This window comes from Anomaloglossus baeobatrachus, chromosome 4, assembly GCF_048569485.1.
Source record: "Anomaloglossus baeobatrachus isolate aAnoBae1 chromosome 4, aAnoBae1.hap1, whole genome shotgun sequence".
In the NCBI taxonomy this organism is placed as follows: domain Eukaryota; kingdom Metazoa; phylum Chordata; class Amphibia; order Anura; family Aromobatidae; genus Anomaloglossus; species Anomaloglossus baeobatrachus.
In genome coordinates, this window is record NC_134356.1 from 631,677,317 (window position 1) to 631,695,928 (window position 18,612).

The 18,612-nt window shown below is 47.5% G+C and overlaps 1 protein-coding gene across 1 annotated transcript; it reads left to right on the forward strand.

Annotated features, from left to right (window-relative positions):
- Positions 1–1,383: 1,383 nt before the first annotated feature.
- Positions 1,384–10,810, forward strand: LOC142301960 (endonuclease domain-containing 1 protein-like). The gene is made up of 2 exons (XM_075343024.1): positions 1,384–1,753; positions 10,034–10,810. The coding sequence occupies exons 1-2, from the start codon at positions 1,388–1,390 to the stop codon at positions 10,625–10,627; spliced, it is 960 nt and encodes a 319-aa protein (XP_075199139.1). The 5' UTR covers positions 1,384–1,387; the 3' UTR covers positions 10,628–10,810.
- Positions 10,811–18,612: the final 7,802 nt, after the last annotated feature.

The window sequence follows — 18,612 nt, forward strand, 5'->3', positions numbered from 1 at the left end:
GAAGGAGAGGCCGGGATAGCAGTGTAAAGCCGGGCCGGAGCCTTAGTAAGTATGAAGCGCTGGCTTCATTCATATTTTATTTATTTGTCCTTTATTTTTTTAATTTCTTGTGTGCCGGACCCAGATCAAACACCTGGAATCCCGGGCCCGGGTTTGGCACTCGGGTATCTTTGATACCACGCGGATCCAGACTTTTACAGTCCGTGTCCACTCATCCCTAATCTCTAACCATGAGTTAGGGGTACTTTCCACGCTGCGACATCGCTAGCCGATGCTAGCGATGCCGAGCGCGATAGCCTCACCCCCGTTGCACATGTGATATGTAGTGCGAGCTGCCGTAGCGAACATTATCGCTACCGGCAGCTTCACACGCACATACCTGGTCGGTGACGTCGCTGTGACTGCCGAAGAATCCCTCCTTCAAGGGGGAGGTGCATTCGGCGTCACAGAGACGTCACCGCGACGTCACTAAGCGGCCGGCCAATAGCAGCGGAGGGGCGGAGATGAGCGGGATATAAACATCCCGCCCACCTTCTCCCTTCCGCATTGCCGGTGGATGCCGGGCGCAGGTAAGGAGATGTTTGTCGCTCCTGCGGCTTCACAAACAGCGATGTGTGGAGCTGCAAGAACGACAAACAACATCGTACCTGCGGACGCACCCACATTATGAAAATGAACGACGTGACACAGATCACCGATTTTTGACTGTTTCACGCTCGTTCATCTTCTCTCCTAGGCTTTACACGTTGCGACATCGTTACCGGCGCCGGATGTGCGTCACTTTCGATTTGACCCCGACGATATCGCAGTAGCGATGTCGCAACGTGCAAAGTACCCCTTAGTGCTCAGAAAAGGGGAAAACACCAATGATAACATTTGGGGATAATTCCATCTCCTCTAAGCCATGCCTATTTTTTTTTGTACTTTATTAGTTTGTATTTATTGAAACTCACTCTGTTGGCTGGGAAAAATTCTTTGAATTAATGTCAGAGACAATTTCACAATAGCCATGATTATAATTCATACTTGGTAAATTCTATGCTCTAAGGGAGGATAACGACCAAGACGACCAAAGCCGAAGCTTTCATATATAGGTTCCTGAAATTACGCACAAGAGAGCTTACAGATGTACTGCTTTGGTGATGCTTGGAGATTTGCTGGGGAAGAGTTCTCCTTTTTTCAAGAAAGTCTTGGAAAGTTGACAAGTGTGAAATCAATTACATGGAAAATTGTGAAGATTAATCAAATACGGAGCCTTTCATAATTTCTTTGGAAAGTGATTCACATTATCTACATAGCAAAGTAAGCACAAGGTTAATGTATAACTACTCTTTATAGTATAAAAAGGCTCCACTTTCCACATTATCATCAGATTCCTGCAGAGAACATGAAGCCATTGCTGAGCATTTCACTGATCTTAGCGGTGGCCATTGGCACCTATGCCGAGGTGTTAGATAGCTTTAACGCATGCCTTAATTATTTTTATAAGGGGCACATCCCCAGTGGGTTTCAAGGCATCACTAAGTCTAGTCTCTTTGATCCAAATAATCTTCCAGATGGGATAAAAAAACTTGGTGTGGATTCCGTGGTTTCTCCGGCATATATATGCCAAAGATATCTAAATGCCTATCGGTATGCCACCTTGTATGACAGAGGGAGACGTATGCCTCTGTACTCGGCCTACATCATGAATTTACATGCTGATTTGTCAAAAACCTGTCCACGATGCAAAGCTTTCAAAGTAGAGGCTCAGGTGAGAATTTTATTAATATACTTTTGCAGATTGCAAAATCATTCATTATTTCCATGGCTACAGTGCCTTGAAAAAGTATTTATACTCTGTGAACCTTTCCGCATTTTTTTCAGATTTCACCATAAACTTATTTTAAAAATATAAATTTGAAAATTGTAACCTGCATTTGTATTCAGACCCCTGAGTCATTACTTTGTAGGACCACCTTTAACTGCAATTATTGCATAAGTCTTTTGGGATATGTGTCTACCAGATTTGCACATCTAGAGGCTGTAATTTTTGCCCATTCTTCTTTGCTGTAGCTCAGTGAGATTGGATGGAGACGTCTGTGAACAGCAATTTTCAAGTCCTGACACAGATTCTCAATGGGATTCCGATCTGGACTGTAACTAGACATTCACACATATGATTATAATTTGATCTAAAACATCTATTGTAGCTCTGGCAGTATGTCTAGGGTCTTTGTCCTGCTGGAAGGTAAGCCTATATCCCAGTCTCAAGTGTTTTGCAGCCTCTAATAAGTTTTCTTCCAGGATTACCCTGTGTTTAGTTCTATCCATCTTCCCATCAGCTCTGACCAAATTCCCTGCCCCTGCTGAAAAAAAGCATCCTCTCAGCATGATTCTGCTACCACCATGTTTGACGGTGGGGATGGTATTTTCAGGGTGATGTGCAGTGTTAGTATTCTGCCACACATATTGTTTTGCATTTAACCCCAAAAGTTCTACTTTGGTCTCATCTGACCAGAGCATCTTCTTCCACATGCTAGCTGTCCTGTACATGGCTTTTTGTAAACTAGAAACAAGTCTTCTTATGGCTTTCAAAAATATCTTTCTTCTTGCTGGTCTTCCATAAAGGCCAGATTTTGGGAGTATACGACTATGGATCTCTCTAGCTCCTCCACAGTGACAATGAGCCTAATGGCTGCTTCTGTAATTAGTGCTCTCCTTGCTTGGGATGTCTGTTTAGGTGGATGGCCATGTCTTGGTAGATTTGCAGTTGTGTCGTGCTTCTTCCATTTTGGATGATGGATTGAACTGTGCTCCATGAGATGTTTTTTTTTTATAACCTAAACTTGCTTTACTCTTCTTCACAACTTTATCTCTGACCTGTCTGGTGTGTTCCTTGGTTTTCATGATGCTATTTGATCCCTAATGTTCTCAAACTAATCTCTGAAGTCTTCAAAGAACAGCTGTAGTTATACTGAGAATGAAATACTCACAGGTGGACTCATTTTATGAATTATGGGACTTCTGGATGCAATTGATTACTCAGGATTTTATTTAGGGCTATCAGACTACAGGGGGCTGAATACAAATGCACATCACAATCTTCAGATTTATATTTTTTAAAATAATTAAAAAACCATGTATTATTTCCTTTACACTTCACATATACTTGTTACTCTGTGCTGCTACCGCGTTTTTCCAAAAATAAGGTCCCCCTCCAAAAAAAAATAAAATAAGCCCGCCAGCATTTTCAGAGTAAAGCGGGCTTTACACGCAACGACATCGCTAACGAGATGTTGTTGGGGGTCACGGAATTCGTGACGCATATCCGGCCTTGTTAGCGACGTTGTTGCGTGTGAAACGCAGGAACAACCGTTAACGATCAAAACTACTTACTTAATCGTTGATATGTCGTTCCTTTCCCGATTATCATTGCTGTTGCAGGACGCAGGTTGTTCGTCGTTCCTGTGGCAGCACACATTGCTATGTGTGACACTGCAGGAACGAGGAACATCACCTTACCTGCGGCTGCCCGCAATGAGGAATGAAGGAGGTGGGCGGGATGTTCGGCCCGCTCATCTCCGCCTCTCCGCTTCTATTGGACGGCCACTTAGTGACGCCGCTGTGACGCTGAACGAAACGCCCCCTTAGAAAGGAGGCAGTTCGCCGGCCACAGCGACGTCGCTAGGCAGGTAAGTATGTGTGACGGGTGTTAGCGATGTTGTGCGCCACGGGCAGCGATTTGCCCGTGATGCACAACCGACGGGGCGGGTGCTTTCACCAGCGACATCGCTAGAGATGTCGCTGTGTGTAAAGCCCGCTTAAGGTTTAAATATAAGCCCCACCTTGAAAATAAACCCTAGTCGTGGTTCAATAAAGAAAAGTCCATGCAGCTAAAAAAGTTAAAGAATACTGCAGGAGACTTCATTATAGACAGTACACATCCTGCAATCATACTCACCCGACGCTGAGCGGCAGGACCTGCAGTGATCGCACCCCCACACACATCCGATCTCACACACACAAACATCACATAACACACACACTCACCACATCCAGCGATAACGATTTCTTCTGGCCTACAGAATCCTGAGACACAGTGCAGTGGAACGCATAGGACCTGCGGATAGAATGCCTACAGGACCTGTGAAGCATTCCACCGCTGAGTCTTCAATGTGTTCCACTGCACTGCGTTCCATCTCTACCTGCGCCTGGAGGCAGTCTGTACTGCTGGGGTGAGTGACTAGTGAGTGTGTGTGCGCGATCTGACTGGTGATTGTGTGTAATATCTGATGTGTGTGTGCATGTGTATGAGTGAGTGCGACACTCATACTACGCCTACAGGCTAGAAGCAGGGGAGGACAGCATGCAGCATAACTGCTGGGAGCGCCCTGTGAAGATCACAGGAGGACCTTGGAGCCCCGCAGATGTCCGGGATCTGGTAAGTATGAGTCTCCTGGGATGGGGGGTAGAGGGGGGTCTGCTTTTTTGGGGTGATAAAACCCCCAACTATGTTTCTCCAAGAATAAGGCCTACTCCAAAAAAGGTCCTAGTGCTTTTTTGGGGGAAAAAAAAAAGTATAAGACAGTGTCTTATTTTTGGAAAAACATGGTATATCCCATAAAATCTCAAATACATTTAAATTTGTGGGTCTAAAGTGAAAAAATGTGGAAAAGTTCACAAGGTTTGAATACTTTTTCAAGGTACTTTAAATCTTGATTAATAGACAGCCAGGGCTCGTGCGACATCATCTGTGCGTCCTACTCATCTCTAGTTGGGATCTATGGATTTATTTTTTGTTCATTCATTCATAGTTGTAGCAGCCAGAACTTTAGCATCTGGTTGTAGCTTCACTATATGACATCTGGCTTTTTTGTGTCTGTAAGGGTAGGGCCCCACGTTGCGTTTCCACCTGCGTTTCTGGTGCTTTTTTGGTCCGTTTTGAGAAGCACCTTTTTCCTGCCAAAATGCTTGCATTTCCATTACCCATCAAAATCAATCGCAAATGTGATTTTTCCGATCCCACTTTGCATTTGTAAACGCATCTGCGAATTTGCATATTTTGTGGCAAAAAACATACGTTCAAAGAAGCAGCATGTCAATTGTTTTTGCCATTTTGGGTGCGTTTTGCTAACATTGAAGTCTATGAGAAATGGCAAAAACCAACAATCCTCAAAATTCCAGCGTTTTACCTGCTTTTTTGGTGCAGAAAACATGCGTTTTGGACTTCAAAATAATTATTTCATATGTCCCTTTACACACACACATAGTCCGACCAATAAATTAAAAATAATTATTAATTTACTGCTATTTTTTTGTTAAATATCGAATTAGCACAATAATTTAATGAAATAAATTTATTTCCATTATTTTACTTTGAAATATCGATTTTTTCATTCTGTTTGACTGCTTAAACTTTATTTAGCTGTTTCTTGATGTTCAAAACGCATTTGTCAAAACGCAAGTGGAAAAGCATGTAAAAAGCGCTGAAAACGCATCTAAAACGCGGTAAATACGCATGCGTTTTCAGCGCTAAATTTCAAAAAAAGGCAACTTTGGTCAAATCAATTAAGCCCAAAACGTGCGTTCAGAACTGCAAGTAGGAGAACGCAAAGTGGGGCCCTAGCCTAAGTCTCTGTTCACATGTTGCATAATACAGTTCTTTTTATTTTCTGTACATTTTACATACAGTAGGGGGTCTACACCAAACTATGCAATAATAATATCTCGTTATTGCATTTTTGCTGCATTTTTCGTGCATTTCCTTTTTGATGCGTTTTTGGGGCAGAATTGAATCAGTGTTTTTAATCTGTTTTTTTATAGTACATAAAAGCTTTCATTCTGCTCTTAAAAAAGTAACTGTGTTTTCTACATGCAGTTTTTCAGGCTTCACATAGAAGCCTCTAGATGAAAAATCATTAAAGTCGCACCGTTCAGCGGCGTCTTTAAATGCAGAATGGGCGATGTTTTCATGAAATCACATCCACTTTGCTTGACAGTTAAACACAGCATTGACGCAACATGTGAACACGCCCTGAACCTCCAAGCAACATGGATGTGATTTCTTGAAAACCTCTAAAAAATCTGTTATACTGTGCAGCTTTGGTGCATTTTTTTTTCTCTATAGGCATCTATGGAGCAACGTCAAAGCGTTTGTGTATCATTAAAAAAACATTAAAACATGGCTTCACATCTGCACCAAAAAAGCATCAAATAAGGGAAAAACATATAAAAGAAACACAGCAGAAACGCAATAATTGGAGTAGATTGTTACTGCATTGTGTGGTGCAGACGCCTGCACAAAATGTCAGAAAAGAGCAATAGAAAAAACACAGCATTTACTATGTGTGAACACGACCTCAGTGTTGCATTTTTATCATTTTCGTGGGTTTATTGGGAAAAAAAATCAATTATGCTATTTATGGCATTTACCGATCACTGTAAATCTGATTGCTGTATTGTGCATGTTGTTATGACTAGCGGGACACGTCCCATGTTATTTTATGATTTGTGATGTTTATTATTTTTTTAAAAAACAAGAATTAAAATTAAATTCATGTAATTGTCGCGGGCGGGGGCACAGACCACGTCAGAGGGGCTACTCGGGACGCTCAGATCCGGGATCGTGGCTGTGGCTCGAGTGGCAGCCGGATTCGGGGCTCGTGCAGCAGCCCGTCACCCACAACTGAATAAAGGGGTTATTTACAGGGGAGAGTTTGTCAGTGATGCCACCCGTGGGTTGCAGTGATGGTTGGTGATACCACCGCTGTCTTGATATAGGGTGCCCGGGACTGATGGAGTGGGGCAGTAGGATGGTATCCCCTCCACAGGTAGGGGAGGTGTATTCCCGGGGCCAAGGTGCAGGTGGGAGTGAAATGCTGCGGTGCAGTTCGCAGGTTGGACCGGATCATACCGGTGTACTCACTGTTTTTGAATAACTCACACAGAGTCCAGATAGTAAATCAAGTGCTGGATACTGGTAGCCTCCGGAGGGGTGTGCCGGTGACCAGAACAGGTGCCCTTCCTCCTGCACTCTAGTTTGGTGTCTCCTGTGTTGACTAGTCTGCATGGAACGGGAAAAGTCCACTCCTGGTGTCTTTGCTGTGGGAGCTGTTGCCCGCGAGATCTTGCCCTTGGGATTTTTGCAGGCACTTGCAGACGCCCTATCCCCCGCGTTGGGCTTCCGTCTCACTCTATCTGGGCTACTAGTGGGACAAGACTTGGAATCTTGGAAAGGTGCTTGCAGCTGTCATCGCCCTGGGGTCCAGGTACCCCAACTGTGCATGGCCTCCGGACAGGATTCCCGCTGTCGGCACCGGCGGGATACAACCCTGCCCCAGTCCACTTAAGGTCTCCCGCAACTGGATCTCCGTCGCCTGTGGCCCTGCATTGCAGTTTGCCACCTAGTCAGCTGAGGTAGTCCGGTAGTTCGGGAGCAACAATCCCCGACTACCTCTCACTCCTCTCACTTCCTCTGCTCAAACTTCACTCTAACTCTGTCTGACTCAGACTCACTTGTTCCCTCCCCGAACACCCCAGAACCCCTAGGTGGGCGTCACCATCTGCCTGGCCCCGCCCACTGGTGTGTCCCTATTGTCCTAGGGGGGTGACTAGGCTTTTGTGGCTGGTGTTTGTACCTGTGTGTGGGGTTGTGTTGGAAGGCCAAGGAAGAGGGAATCCTGCATCTGGAAGATGGATGTAGTTTTCTGTAACAACCTGATTTTGTCAGGGCGTCACATAATTGTTTTACATTTTTGTTTATAGGGAGAATACAGAGACATAGACATACACTGCTATGTACAGATGTATCACTATGTACCAGTATAATCTAGGTTCAGAGACTGCAATGCAACTTCAAGTTTAGAAAATCCCCCCATTCTCGTCAGTGCAGGCTGTGGCTCGTAGCTTTAGCTGCTGCCAACAATGATGCACGTTGTGAGTTTGATTCCCAATGATAACAGATCACAAGAAAAGAGAATTGTTTATTTATCTAATGTAAGTGTGTTCAGAGCAGAGAAGCCAGCTCCACCTTCCCCGAGGAGGAAGATCTATGTAGCAATGAAGACAATGCATGGAGAGAGTGAGCAAGAGTCGGGACAAAGCCCTGACCTGCCAAGACAGTGGGACTGCGCCTTCAAATAGGGACAGCCAGTGAATCTGGGATGGTTGGAAGCTATACATTTTAGGGCGGCTTTGCACGTTGCGACATCGCAAGGCGATGCTGCGATGTCGCACGCGATTGTCCCCGCCCCCGTCGCAAGTGCGATATCGTGTGATAGCTGGCGTAGCGAACATTATCGCTACACCAGCTTCACACGCACTCACCTGCCCTGCGACCGTCGCTGTGGCCGGCGACCCGCCTCCTTCCTAAGGGGGTGGGTCGTGCGGCGTCATAGCGACGTCACACAGCAGGCGGCCAATAGCGGCGGAGGGGCGGAGATGAGCAGGATGTAAACATCCCGCCCACCTCCTTCCTTCCGCATATCCTACAGAAGCCGCGGTGACGCCGGTAGGAGATGTTCCTCGCTCCTGCGACTTCACACACAGCGATGTGTGCTGCCGCAGGAGCGAGGAACAACATCGGACCGTCGCGTCGGCGTAATTCTGGATTACGCCGACGCTGCACCCATGATACGATTACGACGATTTTGCGCTCGTTAATAGTATCATTGAGCCTTTACACACTACGATGTCGCATGCGATGCCGGATGTGCGTCACTTTCAATTTGACCCCCTCGACATCGCACCTGCGATGTCGTAGTGTGCAAAGCCCGCCTTAGACCACACTCAGAACAAATTGAATGATGCAATTGGTCACATATGTGTCTATGGCAGTGATAAAGGTAGTCAAGTGCAGTGCTGGCTACGTTTGTATCTTCAATGCCATTGATTTAAAATGGAGTGGTTGGTGATTACATAACCAGATGCTACATTCAACTCCTCTTGGCTATGGTATTGTGCTTAGGAGAGATAAGTCTAAAGGGTGCTTTACACGCTGCGACATCGCTAATGATATATCATCGGGGTCACGGTGTTTGTGACGCACATCTGGCGTCGTTAGCGACATCGCAGTGTGTGACAGCTAGGAGTGACGATCAACGATTGCAAAAACGGCAAAAATCGTTGATTGTTGACACGTCGCTCCTAATCATGATGTCTTTGGTGTTTCATTCCGCAGGTTGTTCGTCGTTCCTGCGGCACCACACATCACTGTGTGTAACACCGCAGGAACGACGAACATCATCCTACCTGCGTCCACCGGAAAGGAGGAAGGAAGGAGGTGGGCGGCATGTTCCGGCTGCTCATCTCCTCCCCTCCTCTTCTATTGGGCGGCCATTTAGTGACGCCGCTGTGACACCGAACGTACCTCCCCCTTGAAGGAGGGATTGTTCGGCGGCCACAGCGACGTCGCTGAACAGGTATGTACATGTGCCGCTGCCGTAGCGATATTGTTCACTATGGTAGCGATCACCACATGTCGCACGAACGACGGGGGCAGGTGCTATCGCTTGCGATGTTGCAGCGTGTAAAGCACCCTTAAAGTTTTGGCTAGAGTTGAGCGCGTTACCTACAGTAACTATTTGTACTCCCTATACTCATAACGAGGACTGTCTAATACTCGCGTATTTGTTCCGAATAGCATGTACAATGCAATTCAAAAGGGGAAAACTCACAAAGTAACGAGTAACCCAAATTCCGCACTATTCGCTCCTCGCACGAATAGTACAGCATTCGGGTTACTCGTTACATTGCGAGTTTTCCCCATTGACTTGCATTGCACACGCTATTCGGAATGAATATGCGAATATTAAACAGTACTCGTTATGAGTATAGAGAGTACGAATAGTTAGGTACTCGCTCAACTCTAGTTCTGGCAATTGGGAGGGGCCTCAATGATGAGACACACATCAATTTAACAATCCTCACCTCTCAACTGACCAGGTGATAAGTTATGTAGACCATAAAATGTCATTAAGTTTGAAATGTAATATATGTCTATTTATTACAACTGTTCAATAAAAGAATTAAAACATATGATTTACTTTTATAGTTGCCTTATCGAAACGTTGAATCAAAAGAGATGACATTATACCAAGACGCAAAAGAAGCATTGGGCAAGTATAACAAGAAAAACAATATTGAACAAAGAGAATCTAAAAACAGACCACCGGAACTCTTACAAACGAGTCAGGCCGTGGATGAAGACTATACAAATACAGAATACCAAAGGGGGCATTTAAATCCCTGTGGACACCAAACCGCCTGTGAAAATAGTTATAACGCAACTTTCACCCTGACCAATGTAGTACCAATGGTACCAGAGGTAAATAACAATATCTGGAGTCCATACGAAAAAGAGATGATGAAAATATTAGCAGACCGTGAAGATGTGATATACATAATAACGGGCATTGTGCCTGGGAATGTGCCAATAAAAAAAGATGGACTAAGCGCTCCGACTCATGTGTGGAACGCCTATTGCCATGTAAGTAAGGAAGGTATCCCCAGAAAATCCGGAGCTGCACTTGTTGAAAATACCAAAGTGAGCAAAATTGAAACATTTGATGATGTTGTTGCTTTTCAAACCAAAATGAAAAATATTCTGGGTACTATTCAGCTATTTCAAAAAGATTGTAAGCCTTAGAAAGTATGAGTAAGAGCGAGGACGCCGTGATCTCTGCTTCCTATTATTTTACTGACAAATGTGCTATGTAATCATTAGCTTTTCTAATATGTCCTGCAATGTAATTCTATCACTATTGTAATTTAATTCTGTGAATCCTTTATCCTTTTGCAGCTGGTTATTAAATAAAATAATTTTTCATCACATGATATAACTGTATTGTTTGATACGAGTTAAACATAAAAAAAAAATCGCATATTTTGGGTGGACAATCCCACGAATCAGTCCACAAAAGGAGAACCCTACCCAAATAGTAATATTTCACAGGCATTACTTGAATAGTTTGACCGGCAGTGATAGGAGATCATAGGGTGGTTCCCAACTAGGAGGTTCACTTGAGTTTCGGCTGCCACTTTACTGGTACACATTAGTGATGAGCGAGTATGCTTGTCACTACTCGGTACTCACACAAGTATCACTGTACTCGGGCTACTCGGCGGGTACCGAGTAATTTCGCAATACTCGTGCTGTACTCGTGGTCTTCATCCCTGCATGTTGGCGCTCTTTTGAGAGCCAGCCCTCATGCAGGGATTGGCTGGCAGACCACTGCAATGCCACAGCCCTGTTAAGCTAGTTTCACACTTGCGTTCAGCGCAGTCCGTCACTATGGAGAATAGCGCAATCCGTTAACGCACTGCGCTATTCACCATAGACTTATATGGATGACGCACTGTAACGCAAGTGTCTGCGTTGCATCCGCTGAACGACGCAGCGTCGTTATTTTGACGCTGTGCCGGGCGGATGGAACGCTGCATGTAGCGTTTTTCTGCGCTTGGCGAAGTGTCAAAAAAACGCAATCTGCAGGAATCCGTTTGACGTCCATTGTTTTTATAATAGACGCCTATGGTGGCGGATTCCGTTAGAATGCGTCATTTGACGGATTCCGTTAACGCATCCGTCTTTACACAACTGCGCATGCCCAGATGTGTAAAGTCAAGGAAAAAAACCTATAACGGATTGCGTTATTTTGTACAATCTGTAGCATCCGTTGTGCCACTATATGCAACGCATCCGTCACACAACGCAATGCTACAGATCCCGTCAAACGCAAGTGTGAAACTAGCCTTAGTTGTGGAATTGCAGTGATTGGCCGGCCCGCACAGCGTGACCGAGCCTTTATACCGGTGGGCACGCTGTGCTCTGCACACAGCCATCTCGTATTCCCTGCTTTCCCCGTCCGCAGGCGCCTATGATTGGTTGCAGTGAGACACGCCCCCACGCTGAGTGACAGGTGTCTCACTGCACCCAATCACAGCAGCCGGTGGGCGTGTGTATACTTACTGTACAGTGAAATAAATAATTACGGGTACTTTCACACTTGAGTTGTTTTCCTTCCGTCACAATCCGCCCTTTTGGAAAACAGCGGAATCCGTTAGACTTGTATGGATGACGGATTGTGCCAAAAGGACCTGCGTTGCTTCCGCTGGGCGACACTCCGTTGCTTCCGCCCAGTGGCAGGAACGCAGCATGTAACGTTTTTTTGAGCAGCGGAATCCTTAGGATTTCACTGCGCATGCTCTCTCTGGCTCCCTTGACCCGTAACCAAGATAAATATCGGGTAACCAAGGAAAGTGATTTACCCGATATTTACCCTGGCCACGTGTGCAGGGAGCTCGACACTTCCCCGCTCGGCTCCGCCCCCTCCCGCACTCCACTCCGCATGTATATATATATATATATATATATACAGTATATACACACGCACACACACACTCACCTGTCCTCAGCGCCATGGCCCCGCTCGGCTCCACCCACTCCGCACTCCTCCCCCCGCACAGATTCTCGGCGGCCGAGCGATCAGCTGATCACCCGGCGCTGGAAGCGATCAGCTGATCACCCGGCGCTGGGAGCGATCAGCTGATCACCCGGCGCTGGGAGTGATCAGTTTACCCCCCGTGCTGGGAGCGATCAGCTGATCACCCGGCGCTGGGAGTGATCAGTTTACCCCCCGTGCTGGGAGCGATCAGCTGATCACCCGGCGCTGCGAGCAATCAGCTGATCACCCGGCGCTGGGAGCGATCAGCTGATCACCCGGCGCTGGGAGTGATCAGTTTACCCCCCGTGCTGGGAGCGATCAGCTGATCACCCGGCGCTGCGAGCGATCAGCTGATCACCCGGCGCTGGGAGTGATCAGTTTACCCCCCGTGCTGGGAGCGATCAGCTGATCACCCGGCGCTGGGAGTGATCAGTTTACCCCCCGTGCTGGGAGCGATCAGCTGATCACCCGGCGCTGCGAGCAATCAGCTGATCACCCGGCGCTGGGAGCGATCAGTTTAACCCCCGTGCTGGGAGCGATCAGCTGATCACCCGGCGCTGGGAGTGATCAGTTTACCCCCCGTGCTGGGAGCGATCAGCTGATCACCCGGCGCTGCGAGCGATCAGCTGATCACCCGGCGCTGGGAGTGATCAGTTTACCCCCGTGCTGGGAGCGATCAGCTGATCACCCGGCACTGAGAGTGATCAGTTTACCCCCCGTGCTGGGAGCGATCAGCTGATCACCCGGCGCTGGGAGTGATCAGTTTACCCCCGTGCTGGGAGCGATCAGCTGATCACCCGGCGCTGCGAGCGATCAGCTGATCACCCGGCGCTGCGAGCGATCAGCTGATCACCCGGCTGCAGGGAGCGATCAGCTGATCGGCCGGCTGCAGGGAGTGATCAGCTGATCACCCAGCGGCCAGCTGCAGGGAGCGATCAGCTGATCACCCGGCGGCCTGCTACAGGGAGCGATCAGCTGATCGTTCACAATAGTCTGCCGCCGGTAAAACTGTAAAAAAAAAAACAAAAAAAAAAAACGGATTCCGTTGTTTTGCAGCATCCGTTGTGCCACTATATGTAACACATCCGTTGCATCCGTCACACAACGCAACGCAACGGATACCATTCAACGCAAGTGTGAAACTAGCCTAAATAATTAAAAAAACGTCGTGCGGTCCCCCAAATTTTAATACCAGCCAGATAAAGCCATACGGCTGAAGGCTGGTATTCTCAGGATGGGGAGCTCCACGTTATGGGGAGCCCCCCAGCCTAAGAATATCAGTCAGCAGCCGCCCAGAATTGCCGCATACATTAGATGCGACAGTTCTGGGACTGTACCCGGCTCTTCCCGATTTGCCCTGGTGCGTTGGCAAATCGGGGTAATAAGGAGTTAATGGCAGCCCATAGTTGCCACTAAATCCTAGATTAATCATGTCAGGCGTCTCCCAGAGAAACCTTCCATGATTAATCTGTAAATTACAGTAAATAAACACACACACACCCCTGAAAAAATCATTTATTAGAAATAAAAAACACAAACCAATTCCCTCGTAATTAATTTAATAAGCCCCAAAAAGCCCTCCATGTCCGGCGTAATCCACGGACCTCCAGCGTCGCATCCAGCTCTGCTGCATGCAGGTGACAGGAGCAGCAGAAGACACCGCCGCTCCTGTCAGCTTCACACAGCAACTGAGGTGAGTAGCGCGATCAGCTGCTGTCAGTCAGGTAACTCACGGCCACCCCTGGATCCAGTGGTGGCCGCGGATAACCTTAGTGACAGCTCAGCTGATCGCGCTACTCACCTCGATTGCTGTGTGAATCTGACAGGAGCGGCGGTGTCTGCTGCAGCTCCTGTCACCTCCATGCAGCAGAGCTGGAAGCGACGCTGGAGGTCCGTGGATTACGCCCGACATGGAGGGTTTTTTGGGGCTTATTAAATTGGTTACGAGGGAATTGGTTTGTGTTTTTTATTTCTAATAAATGATTTTTTCAGGTGTGTGTGTGTGTTTATTTACTGTAATTTACAGATAAATCATGGAAGGTATCTCGGGGAGACGCCTGACATGATTAATCTAGGACTTATTGGCAGCTATGGGCTGCCATTAACTCCTTATTACCCCGATTTGCCAACGCACCAAGGCAAATCGGGAAGAGCCGGGTACAGTCCCAGAACTGTCGCATCTAATGTATGTGGCAATTCTCTGCAGCTGCTGGCTGATATTGTTAGGCTGGGGGGCTCCCCATAACGTGGAGCTCCCCATCCTGAGAATACCAGCCTTCAGCCGTATGGCTTTATCTGGCTGGTATTAAAATTGGGGGGACCGCACGCCGTTTTTTTTAATTATTTATTTCACTGCACAGTATAGACACGCCCACCGGCTGCTGTGATTGGGTGCAGTGAGACACCTGTCACTCAGCGTGGGGGCGTGTCTCACTGCAACCAATCATAGGCGCCGAAAAGCAGGGAATATGAGATTGTTTAATGAGCGGCCGGCTTTTTCAAAAGAGGAAAAGCCGCCGGAGTTTAGTGAACAGCTGTGCAGCACCGCGGCAGTGATCGGGGAACGGTAAGTATGAGAGAGGGAGATAGAATGAAAAAAAAAATGACCGACATCGCTAGTAAAAAGCACAAAACGTGCGTTTTGGACATCGGAGTGCCACATAATGTTTTTACGTAAAATCTTTCATGTAATAATCTCAAAAAGTAACATACACCAGCTCTATCTCACTATTGGGTATGTGCCCTTAACATTTCCGCCATGAAAATTCATTTTGGAGTCATTTTGGAAGGTTTTCTGGTGAGTCCGTAAAAATGGCGTAAAACTCGGACAAAATTGTTCACAGCTGTGACTTTTGAGTGATAAATGCTTCAAGGGGTCTTACCCATGCTGTTGCCATGTCATTTGAGCACTCTTCTGAGACTTTTGTGACATTTTTAGGGTTTCTACATGCTGCCGGGGGGTCATTTCATAAAAATACTTGGGTCTCCCATAGGATAACATTGGGCTCGGTGCTCGGGCCGAGTAAACGAGTATCTTGGGATGCTCGGCCCGAGCCCGAGCCCCCGAGCTTTTTGGTACTCGCTCATCACTAGTAAACATTATTTAAATTAACAGTTGCACTCAAGTGAAGGGGAGAGAAAAATAACTGAAGGATGTAAATAGTGAATATTGAAATGAGAATATGCATTATTGCCCAGAAAACATAATTTGTTTTTGTTGTTTTTTTAGAAAAAATGAGTTATTTTGCAAATAAAATTGGCCAAATTTACTTGTGCCCAGTTACCACGCCAAGGTGTAACTCTCAACTTGGTCCTAATCTAATTTTCTCCCTCTTTTCAATCCTGACATGTTATATGGGCTAGAAAAGAACCTACAAAACAAAAATGAAAACACCTAAGGTCACTGGGAGGAGTGCGCAGACAAAGTACATGACTCCATAATACAAAATAGAAGAATTGCCGGCACTTCCTAAACTGAAGGTCTGAACTGGTGGAAACTGAGCATAGCATACATTATCCAAAATAACAGTTGCACTCAAGTAAAAGGGAGAGAAAAAATAACTGAAGGATGTAAATAGTGAATATTGAAATGAGAATATGCATTACTGCCCAGAAAACATGAACATTTTTTTAAAAAAAAAATGATCTATTTTGAAAAGAAAATTGGACAAATTTACTTGAGCCTAGTTACCATGCCAAGGTGTCACTCTCAACTGGGTCCTAATCTAAACTTCTGCCTCTTTTCGTATCAATCCTGACATTTTATATGAGCTAGAAAAGAATCTGCAAAAGAAAAATTAGAACACCTAAGGTCACTGGGAGGAGTGTGCAGACAAAAGACATGACTCCATAATACAAAATAGAAGAATTTCCGACACTTCCTAAACTGAAGGTCTGAACTGGTGCAAACTGAACATAGCAATCATTATCCAAGATTTCTGGGCAGTAATGCATATTCTAATTTCAATATTCACTATTTACATCCTTCAGTTATTTTTCCCTCCCCTTTACTTGAGTGCAACTGTTACATTATCTAAAATATGTGTGACGCCCCTGGCCTATCAGGTTGTCACAGGGTACTGCACAAACTGCCCATCCGTGCGGAATTCCAAACCCTGGAACCATGGTTCTGGGTCCCTATCTTGTAGTGTTGCCTCCAACAGCAAATCAAATCCTAGATACACACTGCACCACACCCACCAGGCACACCAGAGGACGGCTTGAGTGGAATAGAGTCGCCCCCCTGGGGGTCAGGGAGGGGAGGTGAGTAGTGTAGTCAGTGAGCGAAGAAGTGAGAGGAGCTTGGGAGTGGTGGCTCCAAAGGGAAGCTGTCTAGGTTGCAGACTGTGGTCTGGACCTAGAGGAGTCGGACCCCCGGTCGCAGGAGATTGCGGCTAGGTGCCTGGACCTGTCAAGGAGGGCGGTCAGCAGCCTGGCACTGTCACCGGTCCGGGACCGAAGGCACGACGGGGTACAGGGACTCTAGGTCGGGGAGAAGCTTCAGGCAACCCGAAAAATGTACCTGAGAACGGAGCCTTTATGATCTGTTCCCAACGACTCCAGAATCATGGCACTAGCGCAACGAGGGGGATAGGAATTTCCAACAAAACGGTCCAGAAAATCCCAAGCGTGAGCCCTGAGAGCAGGCTCCCACACTTAGCCATAGTGGGGAGCGGGGCCCAGCAAGTTCCAGACTACTGGGCCACCATGTTGAAGTTAAACTTAGTGCCAGAAGGCAGGTCACGGATCACCAGGCAACACTACAGGAGATGAAACCCGGACGTGCTCCCCTCAAGCGGCAGCGATACCCCGACATTTGGTTTACCCGGTTGTCAGCATCTGTTTATTGACTGAGTGAGTACCTGAGTGACCCCTGCATCCCACAGCATCCCACCGAGTCGCGGGGCCTTCCCGTACCCGTGGAGGGCGACGACACCTTAGCTGCCCCGCTCCAACACCCTGGGTACTCCCAACGGCAGAAGCGGTACTCCCAATTGTCGCACACCACGGGTGGCGTCCCAAACTATATCTCCCCTGTAAATATCCCCCTACTTCATTTGAGTGTGTCCCCTAACCCCCGGGTCCGGAGACCCTCGAGCCACAAAGTCCAAATCCGGGTGTTCCAGGACCCACAGGCGCAGTTGCTTATGGGCCTCTACTGATTGTAACCCCTGCAGGAATTGTTCAACCATCATCTTATTGTGCCGCCCCCGTGTCAGCAGCCAGGCTGCTCGGATCCAGATCTGCGGTGGCTCGAGGGGTCTCCGGACCCGGGGGCCGGGGTCGCACGGCCACTCGGAATAAAGGGGGGGAGTATTTACAGGGGATGGTGTGGAAAGTTCGTGACGTCACCCGTGCTGCGTGGTAAGATGGAGTACCACCGCTGCGATTGGGAGTACCCGGTGGCGATGGTGTGGGCAGCTAGGTGTTTAACCCCTCCACAGGTAGGGGAATGCCCCGGACTCGGTGATGGTGACGGGGAGGTGCCATTGGGACGGTAAGGGTCACTTGTGTACTCACTTAGTCCAATAAGGCTGACACCGACAACTGTGGTAAACCAAAGTTCTGGACACCGCTGCTGCTTAGAGGGAGCACGCCTGGGTCCCGTGCCCGTTGGTGTTGCCTGTTAGTCTGTGACCTTTGCCTTGGCACTTAGTCTTCTATTTGGTCCCTTTAGCCTGAAACTAATCGGGTTCCACTCACCAGTGTGGCTAACTGAGTGAGCTTGCTCTCAGGGTTCACGCTTGGGATTTTCTGGATTGGGTGATGGGAAAGTCCTATCCCCCTCGTTGCGCTAGTGTGACGCCCTGGACTAGCCAGGGGGTCACAGGTAGGCCCTTACACTACACCTGTCCCCCAAAAAGGTACCAGCAGTCACCCAAAAACCCTGAGTCACCCCCATCTGTACCAGACGTCTACACCCGGGGGCAGAGTCAGGCGGTTGGCCACGCCCACCGAAGAGGATTGATGGTCAGGGGTGGGGAAAACCAGACAGTTCAGTACAGTTGAGTACAGTTAATAAGTACAGTAGAGTACAGGAGAGGAGAGTGGAGTGTGAGTTAGGGAGAGGAAAGGAGAAGAAGTCTGTCAGGGCCTAGGTTGGAGCCTAGGGACCCTGTGGCCAGGAGACAGGCGGTGGTGGCCGTCTGCAGGAGGCCGGGAGTAGAACCAGCGGAACCGTCAAGGCACC